General features: G+C 50.2%; 1 protein-coding gene across 2 annotated transcripts in view; it reads left to right on the top strand.

The window, feature by feature from the left end:
* XYLT1 (xylosyltransferase 1) overlaps positions 1-25,469 on the top strand; it is a 299,030-nt gene that overhangs the window by 84,895 nt on the left and 188,666 nt on the right. The window contains exon 2 of one of the 2 annotated variants that reach the window (XM_004750961.2): positions 7,281-7,319. In XM_004750961.2, the coding sequence (XP_004751018.2) occupies positions 7,281-7,319 (39 nt within the window). Of the gene's footprint in view, positions 1-7,280; positions 7,320-7,348; positions 9,246-25,469 lie in introns of those variants that run through there. The other variant, XM_045071917.1, reaches the window with a different exon arrangement.

The following is a 25,469-nucleotide window of genomic DNA, read 5'->3' as shown; positions in this document are numbered from 1 at the left end:
ATGTTAAAATCGTGACCCCCAAGATGATGGTATTAGGAGATGGGTGGTGAGCTCTTGAGGGCAGAGCTCTCAAGAATGTGACAAGCACCATTTTAGAAGGGACACTGGAGAGCTCCCTCACTCATTCTTCTAGGTGAAGGCGCACAGCAAGGAGAAAGCGGACTATGAACCAGACACTGAACTTACCAGCAGCTTGGTGTTGGACCTCCTGGACCTGAAGGACAACAAGAAATAAACTTCTTTTGGGTTTAAGCCACCCAGCTGTTCTAGCAGCCCAGACAATGACACACCATGATAGACATTTCTTGGGGGATGCAGAGTGTGAGCACGAGAGGGGAGAGAGAGGTCCTGTTCCCAGTTTCTCATGGGCTGTGTGTCACCTTGGATGCTTTCCATCTTGTATTACCCATGCCCAGTACGGGGCTTCTCAAGCTTCAGTATACAGAAGAATCCCCCAAGGCTGTTTAATAAGAATGCAGATTCTTTGGCTCCTTGCCCAGAGATTGTGATTTCACTAAGTTCAAGCTTTTGGAAACACCAGGATATTGGTTCGGGTGCCAGTTTCTGGCAACTTCCAAACCTAAGCACCAGTCTTGGCTTCGTCCCTTCTTAGACCTGTATTTTTGAGCAGATTCTCCCCCCGAGTTGGAGTTCATCTGATCTATGAATTGGGGAGGATGATACCTTCCAGAGTTGCAAGAATTTCACATACTTGGCGCCAAATACGCCCAGACAACGATATAGCTACATTTCCCCATTTCACTGCTGTCGCATGGGATCGGTGCAGCTGGCATCGACAATAACTGGCCGTTTGGAAAAATTGCGGTTTAGTCGGTTGGGTGCAGAAAGGTATGTCTTAGCTTTCAAAAGCCTGGAAGAAGAAAACAAAGGGGAGGTGACTTTTGAGTGTGTAATCATACACCAGACATTTAAAATACCTGGTTTTATCTGCCATCAAGGGTGACCCATGATGTCAGTGGTATCCCATTTTCTTTTTCTTTTTCTTTTTCTTTTTTTTAAGATTTTATTTATTTATTCATTTGACAGAGAGAGAGCACAAGCAGGGGGAGTGGCAGGCAGTGGGAGAAGCAGGCTCCCTGGTAAGCAAGGAGCCTGATGTGGGGCTTGATCCCAGGACCCTGAGATCATGATCTGAGCCAAAGGCAGACACTTAACTCACTGAGCCACCCAGGCGCCCTAGTGATATCCCATTTTCAAAATGTATCTGGGTCTGTGTAACATAGTCCAGGTTTCCACCTCTTATTTAGTATCATTATTTATTAGTGCTTTTTAAAAACTTGGATAAAAGAGCCGTAGATAGTAAATTCTATGCCTTCTTGTAGTAGCTCTGTTGGAGAATATGGTCCTTCCTGTTTACATTGTGTGGATGAGACAAGTAGAGCCCACAGGAGCTAAGAAGTTTGCCCGAGATCACAGGTCTACCAAGGATTGTCAATCTGCTAAACTGCCAAACCCCAGCACCTCCGAATATCACTGTGTTTGGGGACACGGCCTTTACAGAACGTATGAAGTTCCTATGAGGTCTGGAGGCTTGGTCCTGATCCAGTCTGACTGGTGTCCTCATAAGAAAGATTTAGACATCAAGGAGACACCAGAGACGCTCAGAGACATGGAGAAAGACCATGTGAAGACACACTGAGAAAGAATGTGGGCTTTTACAAGCCACAGAGAAAGGCCCCAGCAGACAATGCTGACGCCTTGATCGTGGACTTCTGGCCTCCAGAACTATGGAAAAGTACATTTCTGTCCCATTGGCAACCCATTCTGGGGTATTTTTTGTTATGGCAGCCCAAGTAATAAACAAGTCACGCATGATTTCAACCCCAAACCTACACTATTTCCCTCTGCATAATCTTTCTAGGCCTCGTACTGGTCCATTAATATGAGTGACAGAATCTATGAGTGACAGAGACAGGGTCTCTGGGTTGGTATCCAAACTCAGCTTCCACTTGGTGGTCTTCCCTGGGTGATCTACAGCAGGCAGAATGCTGTTGGTGAGATCTTGTTTCTTTCCATCTCAGAACCCATAAAGAGTTCCTTGCATTTCCCGAGGCACCTGGTGTTTGATGGTGACTGAGAGTAAGGCACAGTCTCCTGATGGGGGAAACTTCTACTTCTGTAGAGCCCATTAGAGGGCTTTCCAGGAGTGGGGGCCATGCCAGCCTTCTGAAGGGTCCTCCTGCGTGCATCTGTGTGATGGTTGGACCGACTTGATGGGACCAGTGGGGAAGTCTGGCTCTGAAGACTTGAGTCACAGGATTGTCCCCTCCCCTTCAAAGCCATTGCTTACCACCCAACAGCAAACGCTATCATACGAGATCTTAAAAGCGCAGAAAGAGAACACCTCTTTCAGTGGTTGAGGCCAGGTTCAGGGCTCAGCACCAACCAAGGGAGTAAAAAATGTTCAATGCATGCTTGGAATGATAATGGAATTTCTCTTCTCTCTCTTCTCTTTACGAAAGCTTCATTGCCTGTTAAAATGAGGCTTTTGGCCTCGATGGGCTCAAAATTATATGAGTCTGGCTTCCTGATCTCACAAGCAAGACTCATGAGGGGCCAGCAAGTTTCATTTCTCCAGGATCTGTACTGAGACCCCCGCCTATTATTTAAACAGTTAGCTTTGGGAATAGGAGTGTACACGGAGCTGCTCTATAAACTCCTTTCTGGCTCCCTCCCGGTGCCCACCAGGCAGAAATGCTAGCGACTGTGTCGGAACTCCATGAATAGGTGTGGATGGATTTGGTACCATGCTGCAGCGAGGTGGCAGTGTTTTGTTTTCAGTCCCGGCACTTGTGGTAATTTCTATCAACCAAGTCTGCTACCTTTTTTTAGGAAGGATTCTTGTAGTTAAGGTGCTGCTGCTGATTTGCCATGAATGTCCTTCCTTCTAGTAGACACTCTCCAGATTGCAGGATTACTCTGTCTGGGCTAGACTTGTGCTCTCCAGTAGGGCTACTGTAAAATCGCGGAGCACAGGGATGTCAAGTGCAGGGCCCTGGGGTCCAGTGCAGGCTTCAGCACCTTGTATAGGTTACTCAATCTCTCTGGTCCTCAGTTTTCCCATTTGTATAATGAGAATAATGGTAGTATCTACCTCACAGGCTTGTTACAAGGAGTCAGAGGAATGACACATGTGTGAGGTTAAGCCAGTGCCTGGAACATGGTAAGAACTTAAAGTTATTAGCCATCCCTTAATCAGTATAGTATGTTACTAGTTATTGCGAGTGTTCATGAGTGTTGCAAACCTTGGTCAAGTAATAATGCCTGTGGGATAAAGTTGGGAATGAACCGGAAGAATGGAAACTGTCTAGAGTCTTAGGGTGAGAGTACTCTGACAAATCATTTCCGTTACCGTTTTTGTAATGGCATTTAAAGAAATTCAGATGGACCGGTACATTTGGTGAAGATGGGTATAAGCTAACTCATTTATAGTATAAGATCATAGTGGTTGAGCTTTTTCCCTTGCTTGGCATAATGTCCAGCTCACATGGAGTGTGGTGCTTAGTAGGTTCTGAATCCTAGTTACACACTATAGTTATTCCAGGTTCTTGGGGTTGATGGGCAGGCTGAGGGAGAGTATGTGTCCTTTTGTTCCCAAGGCTGGAGGGCTTGTACATTATGTGGGGTTCTCTCAGGGTCAGTCTTTAGAGTGTATCTGTTACTGCCAAAGTACTGGCTGTGTAACAAATCACCTTGAAACTCATTCTGTATGTGCCTGAAGGTGGCTGATCAAGGCTGGGCTGCGCTTCAGGTTGCATGTTGGGTCTAGTTCTGTTCCATGTGTGTCCCCTCCTTCTCGGACCAGCGGGCTACCTCGAGCATGTTGTTCTTGTGATGATGGCAAAAACGCCAGAGATCCTGCTCAATCCCGCAAGAGTATTTCAAGCTTAGGCTTCTGTCCTTTTTGCTCACCACCCCCTTGGACATAGCAGATCACAGGGGCAAGCCCAAGGTCAAGGGTTGGGGAAGAACCCTCTGCAAGGAAATGCAGAGTCCTAAGACCAGAGGGTGTGGCTCTAGGGCGTGGTAAAGAATGCAGGCTACTACATCAGTCGGCCTGGTTCCCCTGGTTCCCTATTTGACTTCCCCATCTGAGTCATTGCAGTAGATGATATGAAAGAGCTTCCCTTGCTTAAAGCAGTTCTGTAGCTCCCAGTACCTGCATTTAGATTCCACAAGCACTCTGTAGCCTCCGAGCATGTTGCAAATTCCCCTTTGGTCTCCAGGAGCCTTTCCCCGACAGACAGGAATTTACTCTACTGTAAACCAAAGAGTCCCAGTGTAGACAGACACGATGGATTAGGCAGACAGCATCATTGACCCGGTTCCACTTCGTTAGCCTTTCCAATTAAGGAGGATGTTGCTGAAAGGGAGACCTCACCGATATATAGTCATACCCAGAATCTTCTGGATGGCGTCTCTGTAGGGAAAGTCTTCTATCCTGAATGTGCACAGACGGAGAGGGGCAACACTCTGTTGGCAAGTGAGCCCTGAGTGGTAAGGACCAGATCACTTGGAATACTCAGTCTTCTTCCTGGCTAGGTCCATAACATGCAAAATACATAGGATTGGACCCCTGACCATGTACCAGTAGGGCTTCTGATCCTGGAATACCAAATAAAGGGTTGGTGCTTTATTTTATCTAAGGATCAGGCTCTGGGCTTTGTCAACACAGTTGACAGTTTTCTGTGGTTTCCCAAGGACCATCTTTCCCATGAAGTTGTTCTTAGGGGTTCAGGAGGGCAGTCTCCCCTCTCTGCCCCTTCAGGATTCTGAGCAGTGAAGCATAAACCCTAAGCCATAGCCAAATAGGCTGTGAAATACAGCTTGGTCAGTCGGGGCGGGCACCCAGCCCCCCAGTGCAGTGCTCCACTAGGATCCCGCTTGAGAATGAGGCCAATGTTTGAGACTGAGAGGAAGCTTCTTATCTTGTGGTGGAATCTAGATGAATCTGAATGGCCAGAGAGACAGATGCACAGACTGACAGGAGCTGAAGACCTCGCAGACCAGAGAGGACGGCCTTGCCTCCCAAAGACAAACATGGGTCCCGTCCAGTACGCTTGCTTGTCACAGAGATTCTGGAAGAACAGGGTTAAGTCTCCCTCCCTGCATGGGAGGATGAAGAGGCTGGCGAGAGTGAACTCCGCGAAGAGTGGCTTAAACAAGCCAGCTCATTTGAATGGCACAGCGAAGGTTCTCAGCCACAGAGCTCCCGTTTCTTCACCCTTATGAAGGAGCTACTACGTTTGAAGAGAGAAGCCTAAAATATTTTCAGGACTTCTCCAAGTTCCTCTCTGGGCCAAGGCTGCAATGTCCAGAGAGTGGGAGGAGGGCTCCAGTCCATACCTTCCTGGGTCTGAGGAATATTCTGTGCATGAGTATGAAAATTAGAATTAGATGTTCTGGAGCTGTACCATTAGAGAACTGTTCCATTGGAGAACTACTAGGAGCTAGATTCAGAACTGGAATCAGGGGAGAGGAACCCCTCATCTTGAGCTCAGAATGACTTTGGCGTCATTATAAAGATACCACAGAGGAGTCATCAAGAAAGTGAGTTATCTGTTCACCTAGGATAGGGGTTTAAAATGTTCTAATTTTTCTACACTTCCTTTTTTTTTTTTTTATTTAGTAAAGAACACAGTATGAGATCTACTCTCTTAAGAAAAGTTTATGTGTACAATGCAGTGTTGTTAACAACAGCTACGATGTCGCACAGCTGAGCTCTAGAGCTGGTTCATTCTGCATGACTGAAACTTCGCATCTGTTGGGTAGCACATTTCCTCTCCCCAAACCTCCGACGGTCACCCTTCTACTCTCTGCTTCCATGAGTTTGATGATTCTGGATTCTTCATAGAAGTGGAATCCTGACATTTGCCCTCCCGTGTTTGTTGAAGCCATACAAGAACCAAGGTCAGAAGGCAACCCTACATGTCCACGGATGGATGACTGGATTGAGAAGACGTGACAGATGCACAAAATGGAATGTTATTCGGGCTTAAAAAAGAAGGGAATCCTGCCATCTGTGACAACGTGGATGAACCTTGAGGATATTATGTTGAGTGAAAGAAGTCAGACCACGGGGCACCTGGTTGGCTCAGTGGGTTAAGCCTCTGCCTTCAGCTTAGGTCATGATCTCTGGGTCCTGGGATCGAGCCCCAAGTCAGGCTCTCTGCTCAGTGGGGAGCCTGCTTCCCCCTCTCTCTCTGCCTGCCTCTCTGCCTACTTGTGATCTCTCTCTCTCTCTGTCAAATAATAAAATTAAAAAAAAAAAAAAAAGAAGTCAGACCACAGAGGGACAAATGCAGCGCGATTCCTACACTTGCTTCTCATTCACGCCATAGGCCATGGGTTGCTCGTTGCATGGCTTCCTAGAACCCTGTGTTGGAAAGTCGGCTTGCATAAAGCAAAGCTTCCAACCTGAGCTTGCCCTCAGGGCCCAGAAATCATGCCCATTCTCTGTAAGGGGCAGCTTGAAGTTACTTTCCCAGAACCATGAATCCAAGGGGGTTCACTTCAGAGTGGACATGGTGCTGAGAAAAATAGCCTTTATGTCCTGCGTTTCCTGTTTTCCTTAGAAACCCCTTGCCGAAAACCACTACCTCCTCCCCATCCAGCCCTCCCTCCTCTACCCACCCTGCCCCCCACCTAGAGAGTTCATGTTTAATGACCCGCGACATTACCACCAAGCATTTCCTGTCAGTTGTCTTTTGTGGGGAGCAGATGAATAGGACTTTTCTCTGGCCTTCTCAATCCTGAGAAGTCTCTTCCCCAGCCCACTGGAATGTGCTAGAAAACCAGGAATTAAGCTCTTCTTTTTCTGTCTCTCTTTTCCTTCCCTCATTTTTTCCAAGACCAGACACACATTGGTGGCCTTGCCCCTAATCGGGACTCTCTAGTCTTTCAAGTTTATTTCTAATCCTCTTACGGATCCATCCGCTCCTTCGTGTAGAGGATATGAACACACTTGGAGATAATGGACGAGCATGCTTTCTTTCCTGTTTCCTTACATCTGGTCATTTTGCATGATCTCCATGCAGGTGTCCCCTTAACCTCTTAATGAAAACCTTGAGCCTCCTTAATCATCGGGGCGTGGGAGGAAGTTGGGGGGAGACTGGGGATGGGCCAAGCTCATGAGTCATGGAATGGGGGAGATAGTAAAACACGGAAGAGATCTCGCTTCGTTGGAAAATGATGCTGGCTGGGTTGGTAGGTTTAGTTTTGCCCATCGCTTATGTGTGTTTTCTCCTCTCTTCCCACAGGACCCTTATCCAAGTCCACCGATCACCCTGGAGACCCAGGTCAGTACCTTCCCATGGCCTTTGTCACTTACCTCTGCACCAACTCTCCAGGAGACTTGGGGCACCCTCTTGGCTCCTTGACTCAGAGAAACTGGACAGGCACATCAGGCCATCACCCTGCCTGTTGGGATGTGTGCCCACATACACATGAGCCGATTTTGTGTGGGCACGCACGCTTACGTGTACCCTGGTATCTGCGTACCCATCTTCTGGCCCTGAAAGGCGACCTAGCCTCTCAGCCACCCTCTCCCCATCTGGAATATTACTGCGAGGGTGGTGCCTGCTTTGCAGGGTTGTGGTGAGAATAGCAGAAACTGGTGTCTGTAAAGTCATCAGTACGGACTCAGGGCTGGTGAGGTAGCTTTTGAACCCAATACACTGTTGCCTGTCTGACTGAGCTTGAAGGGGAGGCATCTTTGGATCCATTATTCCCTGGGCTCTAAGGGTTGGTCCCACAGTGAAGAGAGGAGACATGATGGAGCCTGTCCAGAGCCCCACAGCTAGCAGCGTTTGAGTGTCTGGGACGGGCAAGCCTGTGTGAACATGTCAAGGCTGAAGGGCCGCTCTGCAGCTGTTTCTGGAGTTCTCTAGCAGGGACCACCTGCTCTCAGTCTTCAGCCTCCTCCACGGGTCCTTGTCCTCTCACCAGTGTCTCTGCCTCAGTCTCCCCGAGGGGAATGAGCAAACCCACCCTGCTTCTCCTTCCTTGCTCAGAAAGACCCCAACTGGTGGGAAAAGGAGAGTCTTCCACTTTCTCATTCTCTTCTGCAGGCACATTTCATTATGTCAGCTCCAGGGATGACCAGGAAAGAGCAGTGGGCATGGCTTTGAGGGGGACGCAGGCCCAGATGCGTCCCCCTCTCTGGCCATCCTCTGGTCTGGTCCTATCCCAACCTCTGCTGCCCACCTACCCCCTTAGCCATGTTTCCATAGGGCCATGTTTGCCTTATGGAAATCACACTTGTTCCAAGTCACCTAAAAATAGATTTTCCTTAAATCAATTTACTTAACTGTCATAAGTGGGCTCATTCTCAGCTAATCCAAAAGTTTCTTTTGAGTGCCCCCTAAAATCATCTGCATGCACTCCCAGGGGTGCATCTGCCACAATTTGGAAAACCCGGCCCGCCCCAGTCTCTTTTGTGGATTGCCAGAGAACTTCCCAGGTGTGCTTTCAAAGGATGGCCCTTCTCCGTATCACAATCAGTCCTTCCCCTGAAGAAAACCTGGTAGATGTAGGAGAGCTCATGGGCACATGGTCTATGTCCACAATTCTGGAAGCCAGATCTTCTCTCCCAGGGCGGAGCGGTGCACCCCAGATAGTTCTGTTCTTGGCCCTCTTGTATCCTTCTCTATGAATAACATCCAGTCAGCCCTTCAAAACTTCCCCAGGAAAGAACAGTCACATGCCGATGGCTTTGGCCAGCACACTGTGAGGGAGACAGCTCACCCCCACACAAGGACCTCTCTTAGAGTCACACCCCATAGCCCAGGGGGCCCGACCCTTGGTTCATGGCCACGCCTGGCACAAGGCGGGCCTCCTGTGTTGGTGCTGGGCCCCTGGGGAGAGGACTCACATTGTCTCTGCACCTCTCCATCAGCCTCATCTGGCCCTTGGTCTTCGGAGAGCTGTGGGCTGTTGTTGTCTTTGCCGAGTTCTAACTTCCTGTGTGAAAGAGACTTTGGAACCCAACCAAAGTACTAATGTTTTTCTGTAACTGTTGGCACAAGCCCGTGGCCAGATCTCACTCTGTGCGGGGGGCCGTCCATCCCGGGACGCATGATGGGACCCTATTCAGCTGCCTGTGGGCGGGTCAGACCAGAGGGGCATGGATGAGCTTCGGCAGAAAGTGGTGTCCCACATACCACCCATATGGCAGGAGCAGGACCGCAGCTGTGGCCGAGCTTGGCAAACCCAGCCGTGCCGAGGTAGGTGACAGATGTGTGTGGCCTGGGTCCTCTCCCAGTTCACCCCCCCCTCAACCCCCTTCGCTCCTAAGAAAGGCGTTAGCCACTCGGTCCTGGAGCACAGGTGCCACGGGGGGGCTGCCTTTTGTAGCTCACCGTGCGCAGTGTCCGTACATCACGTGTCTGTGGCTCAGCCCCCACACGAGTCTCAGTCCACCCTAGGCCCCTTCCCTCCGCGCATGTGTGGGGTCATCACCTGGCCCTCTGCGGATCTTTGCTTGGGCAGCTCCGAGATGGTGGGGAAGGTAGACGGCCAGGCGGCTAAGGCCTCCTCTAGAGCTCTTGGGCTGCGACTTCACTGACCTCTGCATCTGTTGGCATCAGCAGGACCCGCTCTGCTTAATAGCCAGATGAATAGAATGAGGCAGCCTAGGAAGGTTTAAATCCCTGGTGTCAGATTTCCCTCAGCAGGCTGCCCCTGGGGTGTACCAAGGCAGCCCTGACTTGCAGTGGTGAATGCTTCCCCATCTCCAGATGGTGGTTACCCAGGAATCGGCGGGGGGGGGGGGCGTAGAAATGAAAAACCAAGTGTGAAAGGAGTTCGAATGCAGTTAGCGGCATTCCCATGATCTCCCCTTCGCGGCCCCCACCACTGATGTTTCCTCTTTGTCGAGAAGTAGCTGCTCCCACGGATCCCGATGCCTCATTCCATAGGTGTTCTCACGATACCCATTTTCCAGATGAGGAACTTCAGGGTCAGAGAGGTTAAGTAACTTGCCCAGGGTCACCCTGGAAGCTCAGAGCATTGGGGAGTATCAAACTCAGGGTCATAAGACGCCAGAATCGATCTGTCTTCTCAACTTCTTATTCTTCCCCCGGGGGGGGGTGGTGGAGAGTTGCCTGGACTAGTAGATTTGAAATAGCTCAGGCAAAGCTGGAAGGAGGTGCTGGATGCATGCAGCCCAAGGTCTAGAGAGACAGATGGATGCTTTGCACAAACGTCCCCAGAGGTGCTTAGATAAATAGGTGGGGAGACAGATGGATGATAGGTGAACAGATACGTAGATAAATAGATAGAATGTTTCGCACAGTGAGTAATTCCTTGACAGATAGGTTGCCACGAGGCTTGTGGATAAAATGGTTTAAGCAGCAGAGCCCGTAGAAAATTTATTTTAAAACAAAGATAAAACTGCTCCCTGCGCATCAATAGTGTTTTGATAAATTTAAATGCTCATTATTTGATTCTCTCCTTCCCATTGATCCCCGAGATGGTTTATCATTTCTGAATCCACTCCAATTTGGCAAGACCTCTTGTCATTTAACTTTAGCCTCTCTGCCATATCGCTCCACCGCTCCCCCCCACCCCGCAACAGCTTCACTGTCAATTAGTTAATAGCCTCTACTCAAATATGGATACCCTGGGAGTTGTAATGAAGGAACTCTTAGGTAGAGCAAAGATTTGTCAATCTGGGTATTTGTGAACTTGGCTGTGCTTAGAGGGGAGCTGTGCCTTTGTTTACATGGAGATTACCCAGGACCTGAAGGTCAAGGGCATCGGGAGGAAAAGCCCTGATTCCTCCCTGTTCACGGACCACCTGGGTGCTTGAATATGTTGGACCAGCTAACCATGAGTATAAAAGGAGGGAGTTAACTATAGTCACTTTCTGTAAAGATGATGGTGGGACCATGAGGATGGTGAGTGACGCTCAGGAAGAAAATGAGAAGTGGGTGGAAGGAAATTAATACTTTAGAAATTATGCCTAAGCAGATTCTTTCATCCATTTGCTTACTCCAGTACTTCTGGGGCCAGGAGGAGGCCAGGCCTTGTGCTATAGATGCTAAAGACACAGCAGTGGACAGGACACAGGGTCCCTTGCCCACGGAGCACCCATTCTGGTTGCAGGAGTGTGTGAATTTCTGAATAATTTCAGGTAGTAATAAGTGACCAGAAATAGGACAGAGAGGTTCGTCAGCAGGGGCAGCTGGGCACTGCTGAGAAGCTAGTTCCGGGAGGGCTCTCTCTGGAGGTGAGATTCAAGCTCAGGAGCCGGGAGCCTGCACTTGAGAAAGCGTTACCAGAACAGACACCGCAGTGCTCGCGTTCAGAATATTTTGCATATTCTGTCTGGATTCCTATAAAGATAATGCCAGTTTTCCTTAGTATCAGACCACCAGCTCCTTCGAGCTCCTTCAGCGCCTTCACATCATTAGAATGTCACAATGGATAGGAATTCCCTTATCAGCCAGGGCGAAGGGAGAAGGCTGGCAGGAGTTGGGAAGGCGGTTGGGGGAGGGGAAGGGTGCTCACATCCCGAGCCTGTGTGTCAGGTCCCTCGCGTCTTGCCAGGGTCAGAGGAACTTTGGAGCTTCTGATGCGGTGCTGATAATGGGGATTTAGGTGAGAAATCTGGGTAATAGTTATCATTCGCTAGTTAGCTGGCTCCCATTCTGTGGAGCTGAAACCTCAGACGAAACTAGTGGCTCACACCTGTGGGTGTATTCACCAGCCCTAACCAGGGGACATTTGGCAATGTCTTGCAACATTTTTGTTACAACTTGGGGCGGGGCAGTGCCACGGGCTCTAGTGAGTAGAGGCCAGGGCTGCCGCTAAACCCCTTCCAAATGCCCCAGAAAGAATTGTCTGCTGCCAAATGTCCGTAGTGCTGATAGCGAGATACCCTGTTTGCCTGCGGACAGCTCATTGTACAAAGATGACCCCAGCCGTGGAATTGGGACCACGGAGAAAAGTGTATTGTCTTGCTTATGATCAAACGTCCCCCTCTCTGGTTAATATCAGACTTGGCCCGCCTCCGGTCTCCAGCCTCACACATTCATCCCCCAGAGTCCCTGGGCCTGTGTTGACAGTGACCGAGTACACCACAGAGAAATGGCTCACAGTGCGTGTGAGCATGTGCACAGCGTAGGTAAAAGGGAAAACACCTCTCAGAGATGGTTTCCTGAGAGATTTATGGCTCAGCGGTGCAGAGAATGTGCAGTGTTGAGAAAAAGGTGGAAAGGCAGCACTTGGCTCCAGTTCAGCGAGGGACTGGCCAAGGCTCCTGGACCAATGCAGCGGGCTTTGCAAATAACTCGATTTTGAGGCCTGGTTCCTTTTTCTTAGGCAGACCACAGCCTCCTCAGTGCAGACTTCTCTCTCCCGAGGCTCTTTCCCCCACTCCCGGGATGAAAGCAATTGCCGTCGACTCGCCTCTCTTCTAGCTCTGGGCTTCGATTAACCTTTTCCTCCGTGGAGAGCGGTTTTTGGAGTAATCAGGGAGCTTTTGAATGGCTCTTACCTGAGTCTCCAGCCCATTAATTCTTATGGTGCCCAGCATCTGTTGAGAGGACGACGAGACCAAATAGCTTCTCAGCCCATCTGCTTTCCTCCCACTAGTCTCCTTGGGAAGGGGAGAGCAGAACCTCTCTGGGGCGGACAAGGCTGGTTTTGAGACAGGCCAAGTGCCTCTACTAGATCTTTCCCTCTGGCTCTGGCTTGCTGGATTTCTCATCAGCCCTGGTGGGGGTTGGAGCAGGGAGGTGACCAGCTGGACCGCTGCCTGGGCAAAGGCAGAGAGGCTGGACCCAGGCAATGGAAACATTCTCAGGGAGGATTTGCGGTCCTCTGGCCCTGAGTGCCTTTCTAGTCTGTGTGACTCAGGGTAAACGATGTGATGCAACATTCCACAAATAGCCAGCAAGTTCCCCAAAGCCCAGCCACATGTACCGTTGCGAAAAATAGATCGTGTTGAGATCACTGTCCCTCTCATCTTGGTGGGAGCTGGCTTTGCCCAAGATATTGAAGGTTTGAATTTGGCCCTAGACTTGAGAACACTTAAAATCACGATTCTTGTCAACAATGACTAACATGCATTGAAAGTATGTTTACTATGAGCAGGGAACTGTACGTTGTACATGTATGTGTAAATCTAGCATTTTTAGGTAACATTCACTTGGAGTATGTGCCAGGCACTCTTCTAAGTAAGCTTTTGGCATGGGTTTGCTCATAAAGACCGCACAAGTGTCCCCTATGGGAAGTGTTAATGTCACTGCCATTTTCCGGACACACTGCAGCACAAAGATGTGGTTAAGATACTTGTCCAGTAGCAAACAGGTGGAACAGCTGGGATTTGAACCTGGCCGTCCAGCCTGCCTCTGTCAGGTCCTGCAACCCCATGAGGCAGGGGCTGATCTTAGCCCATTTTTCAGATGAACCAACTGGAAGGCCCAGAGACACCAAGTCTCCTTTTAGAAGTAACACAGTAAGTGGTAAGCCCTGAATTAGAAATACCATCTCTTTTATTGCTTTGTTGCTGAGATACAGAGATTAGATCTAAAGATAAGAGCTAGGTGTGCAGATAGAAATAGGATTGTAGACCTATAATTACCTACTATACATGTAATGTACAGTGTATACATTATAATGGATATATATCAGATGTAATATATATATCAGAAAAGTGGAATTCTATAATCTATAGAACTGTAATCTCTATCCAATTTATGTCTTTTTTTTTAAAAAGACATTTATTTATTTATTTGTCAGAGAGAGAGAGAGTGTGTACAAATGAGGAGTGGCAGGCAGAGGGAGAAGCAGACTCCCCACTGAGCAGGGAGTCCATGTGGGACTCAGTCCTAGGACCCCGAGTTCATGACCTGGGCTGAAGGCAGATGCTTAACCAACTGAGCCGGTTACCAGTAGGTACACCTCAAGACTGAGAGGGAGATCACTCACTTGGCAACCCCAGACAGATGGGTCTGGAAATATGTCCTCGTGGAGCCAAGTGCCGGTGACGAACTGGAGCTCTGAGTTGTGGCCGGCTTCTCCCTGTAGAGGGAAAGCAGAGTGGCCACACGTGCAGGAATGGACACTCCTGTGTCCCTTCTGGCAGATGGGGCTTCTTATGGAGACTTCCCGCACCCCGACTTCAAGCACCTCACGGAGGCAGAAGCCCGCCGTGCAGCCCGCTGAGCGACAAGGCAGTGTCACCAGATTTGCATGGAATTAAAAGCCGAAGGCTCAGGGAGGAGGCAGCGCAGACGTTTGGTATAAATATCAAACAGACCAGCGTTTTTGAAGTTTAGTCTATCTTCTCCACGGGGTTTTTGGGCAGCACAGTGCGAACCAGAGAGCTTAAAGAGAGAAGGTTCCGGTGCTAGAATGTTCAGGCTGGGTTTTGAGGTTCTAGTTATAGAGATGATTCAGTCAGGAAAATCGCTTTTCACATGAAACAGCAGCATGACAAAGGTCCAGGTGTAGGAGGGACATAAAAATCAACGTACAGGGCCCAGACTTGCAGAACTGAACGGAAGAGGGCCTCGATGCTGCTTGCTATTGGCCTGTTTCTTCCATACACAGGACTTGGCTAAGCGCTTCTTAGACCTGACCTCATCTAACCGGACAGCCGTGCTTGGGGGAGGGACACTCGTTCCTTTCCTTGCAGGTAAAGACCCAGAGGCACTGAGAGGGTAAATGCTTGGTCCAAGACCATCACGCTCCTGAGGGGTCTAAATGAAGTGTGTTGGGGGTCTTCTGTCCCCCGGCCCCAGGAGATCCACTTTTATAGATGGATTTTATAGATATGGACTTGCCCTTGCCTCAACTAAGGGGAGGCACTGACAGGAGCCGGGAGGCTGGGAAGACAGTGGGACAGGGGGCATTTTCTGTGCCTTGGCTGTGTCTGCCTGGAGAGCCCAGCCCCCAGAACGGGCTGTCCTACATAGCTCCGTTCTTCGGGATCCGATAACACCGCTCCCCAGGGTGTTGACAGCTCCCCACTGTGGCTAGCCCTGTTCTGTTGCCCTTAGCGTCTCTTTGTAATGTCTACCCCGTTATTCCCTAGGTGAGTAGCATCTCTTTCCTTCTGGAAGCCCGCCCTTGCCGTGAAGCCTGCCTCCAGCCCCTTGCTCACACAGCACTGCCAGGGTGGGCCACCGTTCTTTTCATGTCCTGTTTTGCTACAGTAGGAGCTGGGGTCTGTCTTCAAACCAAAGGAAGGCCCCAGAACGGATGCAAGGGCATGGTGAAGCTAGTGCAGCAGAATGCCCAGTTGTGGGCCTAGGAGTGTTTTTCCGGGCAGGGGATCGTAGCTGTCATTCTACTGGTGATGACTCCCCACCCCCCACTAAACTGAGACACAAACACTGTCAACACCACTGTGCTAATTACAGCATCGGAGGACCCACATACAGGAGAAGAGAGACTCCAGACAGGACATTTCATAAGGAGTCTCAGCCTTCACTCACACCCTTTCTGTCTGTCTTGGCTTCGAGGCGGGGAAGGTGCTCCGTTACCTGGAGAGGGACTCCGTGAGGTCTAGGGTAACGCCATAGGGGGAAGGGCAGGCCGTCCGCTCCTTCCGGCAGCCCCAGAACAGACAGAAGACAGGTTCTTCTGCCAGCAAGCAGGGGCCTTGGCACACTCTCCTTTGTTCTCTGCCACGCCTCCAGGAAATCGAACCATTCTAGCATCTGAATCCGTTTTCTCAGAAGTGCCACCACCTGTCCTTGGGCCTCTGAGAGCCCAGTGTGTCCTCCAGCAGCGGGAGGGAACCGCGAGCTGCCACCCCCCACACTCCCTGCAACGCCCCCACTGCCTTCAGTTGCCTTCTTCAACAGGAACATCTTCCTAATAACGATAAGTCCTGCTCTCATTTTCTTCGGGGAACTGGAGCTCTGATTTTTTTTTTTTCCACCGCAAGGAAGAGGAAAGGAAGAAGCGTGGAAAGCTAGAGTCTGCTCGGGGCGCATGCCAGACGGGCGGGGCCGAGGACAGTGGGGCGGTTTCACTGTCCCGAGAAGGACCAGCCCAGCCAGCTCGGCTCTAGAGGAGAGAAACTCCAGCTGTGAAAGGGACCTAAAGCAACCCCTTTGCCAGATGCTGACTGCCCCAGTTATAATTTGATTCCTGTTATGGGGGACAGGAAGTGACTTTTTCATTACATGGCCTTAGACCCAAAGTCCTACCCAGGCCTCCTCAGGAATCTCTCCCACCGGCACATGGTTTTCATTTTGGGATTATTTTTTGAAGTGCAGGGAGAAAGATCAGGGGGTCTGGGGAACATTTGAAAAAATGGAAGGTCTCTGGGTCTCTAGAAGCCCGCAAGGAGCATCTTCCTCCTTCCGAGGCTCGAGAGCCCCACAGAGCGGCCTGCCAGGTGGCCAGGGTCTCCTCAGTCCTGCTCGTTGGTCTCCAGCCTGTTGTTATGTTTGGGTCTCTTCCCCCCAGAGACACCCCCTCCTTCCTGACCCACCAGGGTTGCTCCTCCAAAACGCTCCTGACATTTTGGACTGGATTGTTCTTCATGGTGGGGGGCTGGCCTGTGCCATGTCGGATACTCAGAAGTCTCTCTGGTCTCTACCCATTACCCCTCCCCAGTCGTAAGAACCAAAAACGTCTCCGGACATGGCCACCGAGGTCTCCTGGGGGCAAAGTCCAGCCCAGCTGAGACCCACCACCCTCACCAAGTGTGGTTTACAGACAGGGATCATGTGAAAGTCGGCTCGCTGTCAGAAAGGGCGGGTGTCCGGGTTTCGTTGGGTCCACTGGTTGGGCACCTCACTGTCCATGTCCTTGGATTTTAAGTTTTTGCCCTCAGGTAACCTCCTCTGGGCTGGGTTATAAGCAGAAGAGCCCCTGCCCCACCTCTCAGTGCCGATGAGGTAAGATAACGGAGGAGAGCTCAAATGTTTTTCTTTCACTGAAAAGCGGCGAACTCTGGGTTGGAGGGTGGTTCTCGTTGCATTCTTGGGGGAGACCCCAAGCCCCAGCTCTCACCCACGGCAATGGGCAGGCTGAATCCCAAGCACAGCCCCAGAAGCCCGTCCCCTCAAAGACCACAGGCGTGGGGTTGGCAGATGGACCGTGGTTTGGCTCTCTCAGGAGGGTGTGGGCTCTCCTGACACCCGGAAATAGTCTGTGGCTTTGGGGCCGACGCCGTCCTGTGCTGTAACCCGGCTATAGTCAGTCCTGGTCACTGGGCCCTCACTGTGCTGCCTTCAGACAAGTGGCCTCTTACTCTCTCCAGTCCATGAAAGAGTTCTCTGTGCAAAGCGTCAGCCTCCAACAACCACACCGCTGTGTGCCGTCCTGGCTGTGAGGTGTGCCGTCCTGGCTGTGAGGTGTTCCCGCCTTACTCTGTCCTTGGGTGATCCTCCGCCCTCGTTCTCGGAGCATGGCTGTGGCTGGAAACATACTCCGTTTTAATTTCTTTCTTTCTTTTTTTTTTTTTTTAAAGATTTTATTCATTTTTTTGACAGACAGAGATCACAAGTAAGCAGAGAGGCAGGCAGAGAGAGAGAGAGAGAGGAGGAAGCAGGCTCTTGGCTGAGCAGAGAGCCCGATGCGGGGCTCGATCCCAGGACCCTGAGATCATGACCTGAGCCGAAAGCAGAGGCTTTAACCCACTGAGCCACCCAGGTGCCCCACTCTGTTTTAATTTCTACTTATTAATCAATTTGAGGGGTGGGGTCTTTTGGGGGGATATAGTTTTCATAGTTATCAGTAGTACATTATAGTACTATTTTGTTATGTTACTGATTAATTCATTCACTGAATATTTATTGAATACTTTCTATGTGCCAGACACTGTTGTAGGGGCCCGAGATACAGCATTGAACAAAGTAGACGTCCCTGACCTCATGAGCTCACATTGTAGATAGACTGTCAATGAGGGATGTGTTTTCATGTGTTTATATCAGATGGGGACAAGTACTAAGGCAGGAGAGAGCTGGGCCAGACCAAGTCAGTCAAGGAGGGGTGGACCTTTGACTTTGGTGGGACCAAGGAGGGCATGGAGTCAAGGGAACGTTCAGGCAGAGACTTAAAGGGCATGAGTGGGTGAGCCCTGCAGATAGCTGGAGGAGCAGAGAGCAACCAGTGCAAAGGCCCGGACGCAGGATGTGCTTGGCATTGGTCATTCATTAGGAGCTGGTGCGGGTAAAGCCGGAGTGAGCAAGGAGAAAAGGGGTGAAGGTGAACCCAGATCACTGGGATCTTACTGAACTTAGAAAGGCAAGTCTTCAGACAGTTTTGAGGAGAGGAGTGATGTGGCCTGACCTCAGACAATGGAATCGGTTTCTGCTGTGCTGAAAGGGCTGTGGAGTTGGTCCAAGGCAAGAACAGGGAGCTGGCCAGAGCCAGCTCCAGGGCAGAGCGATGGTGGTTTGGACTGGAGTTTTAACCGTGGACACTCAGAGAAGTGGTTTGATTCTGGATCCTTCTGAGGGCAGAGCCACCGAACGTACTGTGGCTTAGAAGGCTGTGGAGCCACACGAGCATGCGATCAGAATTTTTTTTTTTTTTTTTTTTTTAATCATACAATGCAGAGAGTATCAAGGGAGAAGTCAAATCTCCCATAGGCTTCTCCCCGGTCTTCAGAGGTAGCAACCATTAACCTTTTCCTCCTTTGTCTTTCCAGATTTTGCTTTGCATATGAACACGTGTGGGGTATGTGCATTGGCAAGGATTTTATTGGTTTGCTTGGACTGGAACCTAATGAAACCTATTTTATAACAACTCACGGTTTCTCTCTCCGTATCTTAGACTCATTTCCTATCTATACATACTGCTCGTCCTTACTAGTTGGAACTGCTTTTTGTTTTGTCCGCCACTTGGCGTGGTGTCTCGTGTGTAGAACTGTCAGTAAATACTACTTGAGTGAATTCTTTCATCATTTATGTCACTGACTTACTGTTGATGGGTACGTAGGTTGTTTCTCCTTTTTTTTCTCTCCTATGTTAATGCTGCCACTCTTGTCCACAGATCTGCTCCGCACAGAGTGTGCACGTGTGTAGGGTGAAGGACTGAATTTCGGATGGTGACTCAGAGGGTGTGTGCGTTTTACATTTTGACAGGCATAGCGGAATTGACCTATACAGAGGTTTCTTCAGATCACCTCTTAAAGCGACTTCCTGTTTCCATTCTCAAAAGCAGTGGTAATTATCAGTCTTCATCATCTCTGTCAAGCCGATGGGGTAAAAACATTGTACTGCTGTTTTGATTTGCATTTCAGATAGAAGTGGGTTGGAGTACTTTTCTTTTTTTTTTTTTTTAAGCGGTATCTGTTGCTTTTTTCCTGAGCTGCATTTTCCTGGGTGCCGGCAGGTGCCTCCTGGGAGACATGATAAGTAACACTGGCCTAGCCAGCCACTGTGCTAAGTAGTCAGCACGTGTTGAGCCGCTCACTTAACATTCCCAGGAACCCTGCATAAGATGTCCGGTTCATATCCGCACTCTCTGACCATGAAACTGAGGCTCGGAGAGGAGCCGATTCGGTGTCACCCAAGGTCACATATCATGTGGACAGGAAGTGGGGAGCTGGTATTTGGACCTATGCAGAATTCTTAACCACCATGCCTTGCAGATCGGTGGATTTGGTAATGGCCATGACCCTCTTGAAGGGCTCAACCACGCTGATATTTTGAAAACTAAAGCAAAGCATTCTTGGGCTTTGGGAAACAGATGGATTGGATGCTGTGAGACTGTGGTGCCTGGACTTGAGGCCCCGGTCTGTGCCATGAGCACTAGAGACAGAGGTCTGTACTAGGTGCCTCCAAGCCAGCCGAGCTCCAGGCACATTCAGCGACATAGCCAAGGCCACACAAGAAGGCGTTGTCACCTTTGTCATACTGAATCACACTGCCTCCTGACCAGGTCTGCAGCTGCACTGCAGAACTGGGCCTGGGTGCCAGTGGGGGAGCTGTCAGTAGTTAGAACTGTACACTGGACCAGACAGATGGGCAGAGGGATAAAAGACAACAGATGAATGGAAGGAAGGAAGAAAGAGAGAGGAATGGGTGGATAAACATCCCGTGTCAGTTCATATTTAAAAAAAAACCGTACTTTATACACTGACCCCTTCTCCAGGTACTAGGGATTGGATAATGAAGGACCCAGGGCCCTGTGCTCAGGGAACTCACATCTAGAGCACGGCATTTGAATCTTTTATGTGTCATGGGCCCCTTTGGCGTCTGAAGAAACCTGTTGCCCCCTTCTCTGAATAATACCTTATTTTTAAAGTTTTTTTTCCCACCTCCCACCCACTTTTTTAAAATAACATTTTAAATGCAAAAAAAAAAAAAAAAAGATGCATGGAATCACAAAGGAAAGCAGTTACATCGAAGTACAGCTATCAAAATATATATAAACACAACAAATGTGTGGAGTTAATAATGCATTTGCATCTTTATTAACACATTAAGTAACTAGATTTGGCTGCAGGTCTAATGACTACTGTAATTTTGAAGTAGTGACAAGTATAAATAATATTTTGAGCATCTGCTACCAGAGCGGTGTGATAGGAAAATATCTGTAATTTCCATGGGTGTCAGTCTCGGGTCTCACAAATCCCCCTACAGTCTGGTGCCTACATTGTAACTGAAGGACATGCCAGATTTCAGTTAGAGTTAGTGCAAGTGATGATGAGAATCAATATGTATACGGTTAAGACCCTCAGAATTCTCTCCACAGACCCCCCCCCCAAGCCCGGGGACACCCCTGTCCCCAGTGGAGAGACAGATAATGGCAGGATGGTGTGTACTCCCTAGATGAAATAGGGAAGAGGGCCCCCCACATTATACCAGTGATATGTCTCCCTGTCTTTCTCTGTCGACCCCCCGCCCCATCATTTGAAGATGAAGGGACTTCTGCTCTTTCTCTCTCGTGGGGCGCACTCGGGTCTGCGGTAATGTAGGAGTAAACAGTACAACCCAGAATGATCCCGGAAGGCTTCTTGGTGGAGCTGTTGCCCACACCACATCCTAAAGGGTGAATGAGAGTTGGCCAGGAGAGGCAGGTTCGAAGGGACGCACAGAACATTCCCAGAGAAAACAGAGGAGATAGAACGGGTCCCATCAAGGAATCACAAGCATGTGGTATTAATGGAGCACAGCGGGAGGAGCCTCAAACGGCAGCAGACTACCGAGCTAGGCGCAGGCCCGGGTAATAGAAGCCATCAGGGAGCTCGAGATTTGCCTGGGAGGCGGTGGGGCCCGCCCTGAGGCTCGCGAGCAGCCGAGCAGCCGCCTACAAGGTCCGAGGTCCGCTTGGCAGCATCAGTCTGCCGCGTCGTGGGGAAAGGATTGGAAAGGTGAGCCTGGAGGCAGTGGGACACTCAGCCCAGAACCACACGAGTCTGAACTGAAGCAGGGACCGGGGGACGGGAGAGGAGAGGACATGTTCAACGGGTCTTTAACACACAGAATGGACGGGATAGGATTTGGGCAGGTGGGGGCAGGCCACAGAAAAAGCCGGCCTAGGAATGCATGAGTGAAGGACGCGTTGGGTAGAAAGATGAAATGCTCCCTGGGCACGGGAGGCCGGGCGACATCTTGTGAGGTTGTCAGAGGAGCAGGTGGGGTGGACGAGGCCCTCGGGAGCCCCTTGCCCCGTTTTCCCTGCTGGTGGAGGGAGGAGGGGCTTCCTCGGACAGAGCACTGTGGAATGTGGCACCCGGGAGCTTGGGTGGAATTGCAAGTTCGGTCTCCCAGGAAGGGATGGAAGCAAAAGGTAGGAGGAATTAAACCCCTTTTAAAAAGAAAAACCTGCACTTTGTGGGGATTTATAAGCCTTTCTGGGTCTGAATAATAAATTTTTTTACTTCTACAGCTGGCGTTATATACGATCTTATAAAATGCCATGATAGCGTCTAATGAATATTGTATTGCGGGATATATGACTTTCTTTTCCAAGGGCTGTTTAAAGCACAGTCTCTGGCTTGTGTAGGCAAGGAAGCTACATTGCAGTCCGTTGAAAGAGCAGGGGTAGGGGAGGGAGGGAATGCGAGCACAGGTGATCCTCTTCTCTGGGGCTGCTCTTCACTGTCCAGGGTTTGGGGGGCGGGCAAGGAGGCCGCCGCCAGGTGGGAGAGGGGCTGACCTGACACACCTGCCAAAGCCTCCATGTTCCGGAACGTCCGCTCAGCTGGATCAGAGATTCCACGGACCCTCCCCTCCCCGAGGAATTCAGCCTGGCTAGACTTGCCTGACTCATTTAGCAGTTGACCTTTTACGAGGTATGTGTGTGTCTCTGGGGCTGGGGTTGCCCTGGGAGAGTTCATACACTGTCCGGAGAGGGTAGGCTTCCCCTGCTGTCCGCAGCCTCCCTTTTTGGCCTCCGACTGCCCACCTTTTCTCCCCTCCCATCCCCATCGCCCTGACCTTGGACATCTGCATTTAGAATTCATCCTTATCCAGGAAATAGAGGATTTTTTTTCCTCCACCGGAAAAGTGCAATCAGAAACAAGAGGGAGAGGCACTGGGGGCTCGGGTTGTTTTCGGGTTAAGGGGGACTTAGGAGAACACTATTGTTTGAGCCCTTGCCTTTTAAAAATACTTCCAAAGGGGTCGTTCCGAATTCCCAACGTGCTCAGTCCCCTGCACGTACCTGAAAGTGTTTGTGGTGATTGTCTGTTTCCTCCCTGCCTTCCCTGCTCTGCCCTTTCTCCGAGGGGTGCATCCCATCTGGGGTGTCTTCCCCGCCCCAGTCCTGCACAAGTCTTCGCAGCCCGCCAGGCAAAGCTCAGGTGTGTGTCACATATGAGCCAGGGGCACACGAGATCATTTCAAGCAGTGCATGAACAGACTTTGAAGAAATTAACAGCTATGTTTGTTTTCCTAGTTACCTTATATCTATGGCAGATTATATTGTCGGTTTTTTTTTTCTTCCAATTTACGGGTAATGTTTCCTTTTTAAATTAGTTCATTCAAGAAAAATACAGATGAGCTGATTTTAAGAGCGTTGGTAAATAAGCAAAACTACAGATGCTCCGTGGATAGGGTAAAATTGGAAACGTTAGCTAGATGAATGATTAATTTTGGGGAAGGGTGACTGTTCCTGGCTCACCGGCTTGCTTCTGGAATTCCCACTGGAGCAGGTGGGTTAATGCCTTCATTTCTCTGACCTCCGTTCTGTCATCCTGGTACCTGTCTCCAAGGTTGGTCAGTCCTCCTTCCGGGCAGCAGCAGCTATGTTCTACCAGATCCCTTGGTAGTTTTTGTTTTTTTTTTCCATGTGGGATTTATCATGTGTGATTTTCTACTGCTCCTGCTTTACCCCAAGCGTCTTTGGGTCAGGCCTTTGTGGGCACCATCAAACTCCAACCATTCCTACGTGGTTAGCAGAAAAAAGAAGCTTTTTTGAAGAAGTACTAACTTTATTTTCTTGCGAGTGAAAAGGTGGAGCAAAAACGCGGGGTATCGCAAGAGATGGGTATGGCTGAGAGAAGCAGGGAGTGGGGTCGGGCCTGCTTTTCTGTGAGGTGTGGGGCCCTGGGAGTGGAGAAGGACCTTGGCAGCCCCCACTTCGGATCCTCATAACGCCTTTGAGCCCGAGATCAGCTTGTGAATTGCCTTGAGCCCATTAGGGGAAGATACTTGGCAAGCAAGCAGTTGTCGACTGGTGACCGGTTTGTTGGAAATGCCCAGAATCAGCATTCTAAATAGTCACGTCAGACTTCATTCCAAGTCTGTGCTGTCCAGCGTGGAGGCCACCAGCCGTGAGGGCCCCCTGAGCTCTGGAAATGCCACAAGCCCACTGAGCCATGCTCTCCAGTTGTGGGAAAGATTGAGGGCAACCCAGATGATGTAAAATAATGCATTGATACTTCTTCATGTTGATTACGCGAGGAAATGATAATATTCTGAATATATTGTGTTAACTAGAATTATTCAAACCTATCTCTCCCATTTGTTGGCACTCTTTTTTTTTTTTTTTTAAACATCGCCTTCAGAAAAGTTCCAGTCACACGTGCAGTTCTCACGATGATAAAGGAAAGTGGGCTGGATCAAAGCCGAACCGGAGAAAAGCTAAGAAAACAGTTTTTCTTTTTAAATTGCGAGTTCCTCCAACCCTGAGCTCGAGTCCCCTGGCAGGAAGGAAAAGCCTGAACTGACGGTTCTGGTTAGTTGGGTCCAGCTAATCAAGGTTTTGCCTCTCCCCAGGTGTGCGAGCCCGGTCCGCTCCCGGGGCGGCTTCCTCCGCCTTCCTCCAGGGCTTCTGCCTGGGCTCCACACACAGGAGAGGTGGAGGCTGCAGACCAGACAGGCGGGAAGGTGACAGTGGGGGTCCTTCTTCCAAGGGCTGCCTGGTGGCCATCAGTGCCGTCTGGGGACGATCTGAGGTTCTGTTCGTGAATCGCAGGGTCCACAGTTCCCACCCTTCCGGGCACTGAGCAGCCTTTCCCCCACGGGGAGGCCCTTGACAAGGCGAGTTCTCAAGGGGGCCTTGCAGCGGTCCGTTCTGTGGCTGTCCTCACGGCCTGCCTTTCTCGGGAGGCACTGGGGTGTGTGAGGAAGCGATTCCTGGCCTTCACGGGGATGGCCAAACATGCAATCCGGACAGAAGACATGGACAGCAGCTTATTAGTCATGTATACTCAGCCCGAGGGAGGGCGATGCCACATGCCAGGTGGGGGTCCCAGGCTGGTGCGGAGGGGCGGGGAGTTGCACTTGAATATCCAGTACCTGTGGGAAGCGGACTTGGTAGTATCGAGAGGATGAGGTGACCGCCGTGTCCCGCAGGAGGATGTGACTGTCTTGTTTGAATAATCCCGAGGGCGCACAGAGGACGGAAGGCTCGGGGATAAGCAGGAACTGTGCCTGGTCTCTGACGGGGAGGCTTATTTGGCCGGAGGCCCTTACCCGAGGGAGCACAGTGGGCTCGGGAACGGATACGTAGGCTGAGACCCTCCTGGTTTTGCCCAGATGGTGAGGCAGCAGGTAGTACTGATTCTAGCGCTGACGCCACGGGGCGGTGGGAAGAGCAGGTGGTGGGATCGTCCTTATCTGCCTTTGAATCTTTGCCAGGCTGCTCGTTAGCAGCTCACCTCCTGAATCCTCGATGTGCCCATCAGTAAAATGGGGATGTGTCCATCTCCCATGTGTGTCTGTGTCCGTCTGTCTGCACATCTGATACACTGCTATTTCTCTTTTCCAGAAGGATGATTTAATCCCTTCTCCCCACAACCCCCCTGCCTTCAGACAACAACACATCTACCAGCAAACCCAGAGCGGCTTTGAATGAAAAACAGATGTGTCAGTTGAGCCAGCTAAGTTTCCTCAAGCCAAAGGCTACATCTGGCCCTCCATGTACTATTTCCACTGACTGACTGAGTACTTGGTTTTGTATCGCCAGAGGCAGACATTGGCTCATTCTGTTTTGGGGGCCAAGAAGCCAGGCTGTTAGTTTATGTAATGCTAAGTGGACACGGCCTCCGCCCTGGTTCACAACGGGCATCCGTGTTCCAAGGG

Source organism: Mustela putorius, unplaced genomic scaffold (genome assembly GCF_011764305.1).
Source record: "Mustela putorius furo isolate JIRA1106 unplaced genomic scaffold, ASM1176430v1.1 tig00004007_pilon_pilon_pilon, whole genome shotgun sequence".
Lineage (NCBI taxonomy): Eukaryota > Metazoa > Chordata > Mammalia > Carnivora > Mustelidae > Mustela > Mustela putorius.
This window is presented reverse-complemented; position numbering and strand designations above follow the sequence as displayed.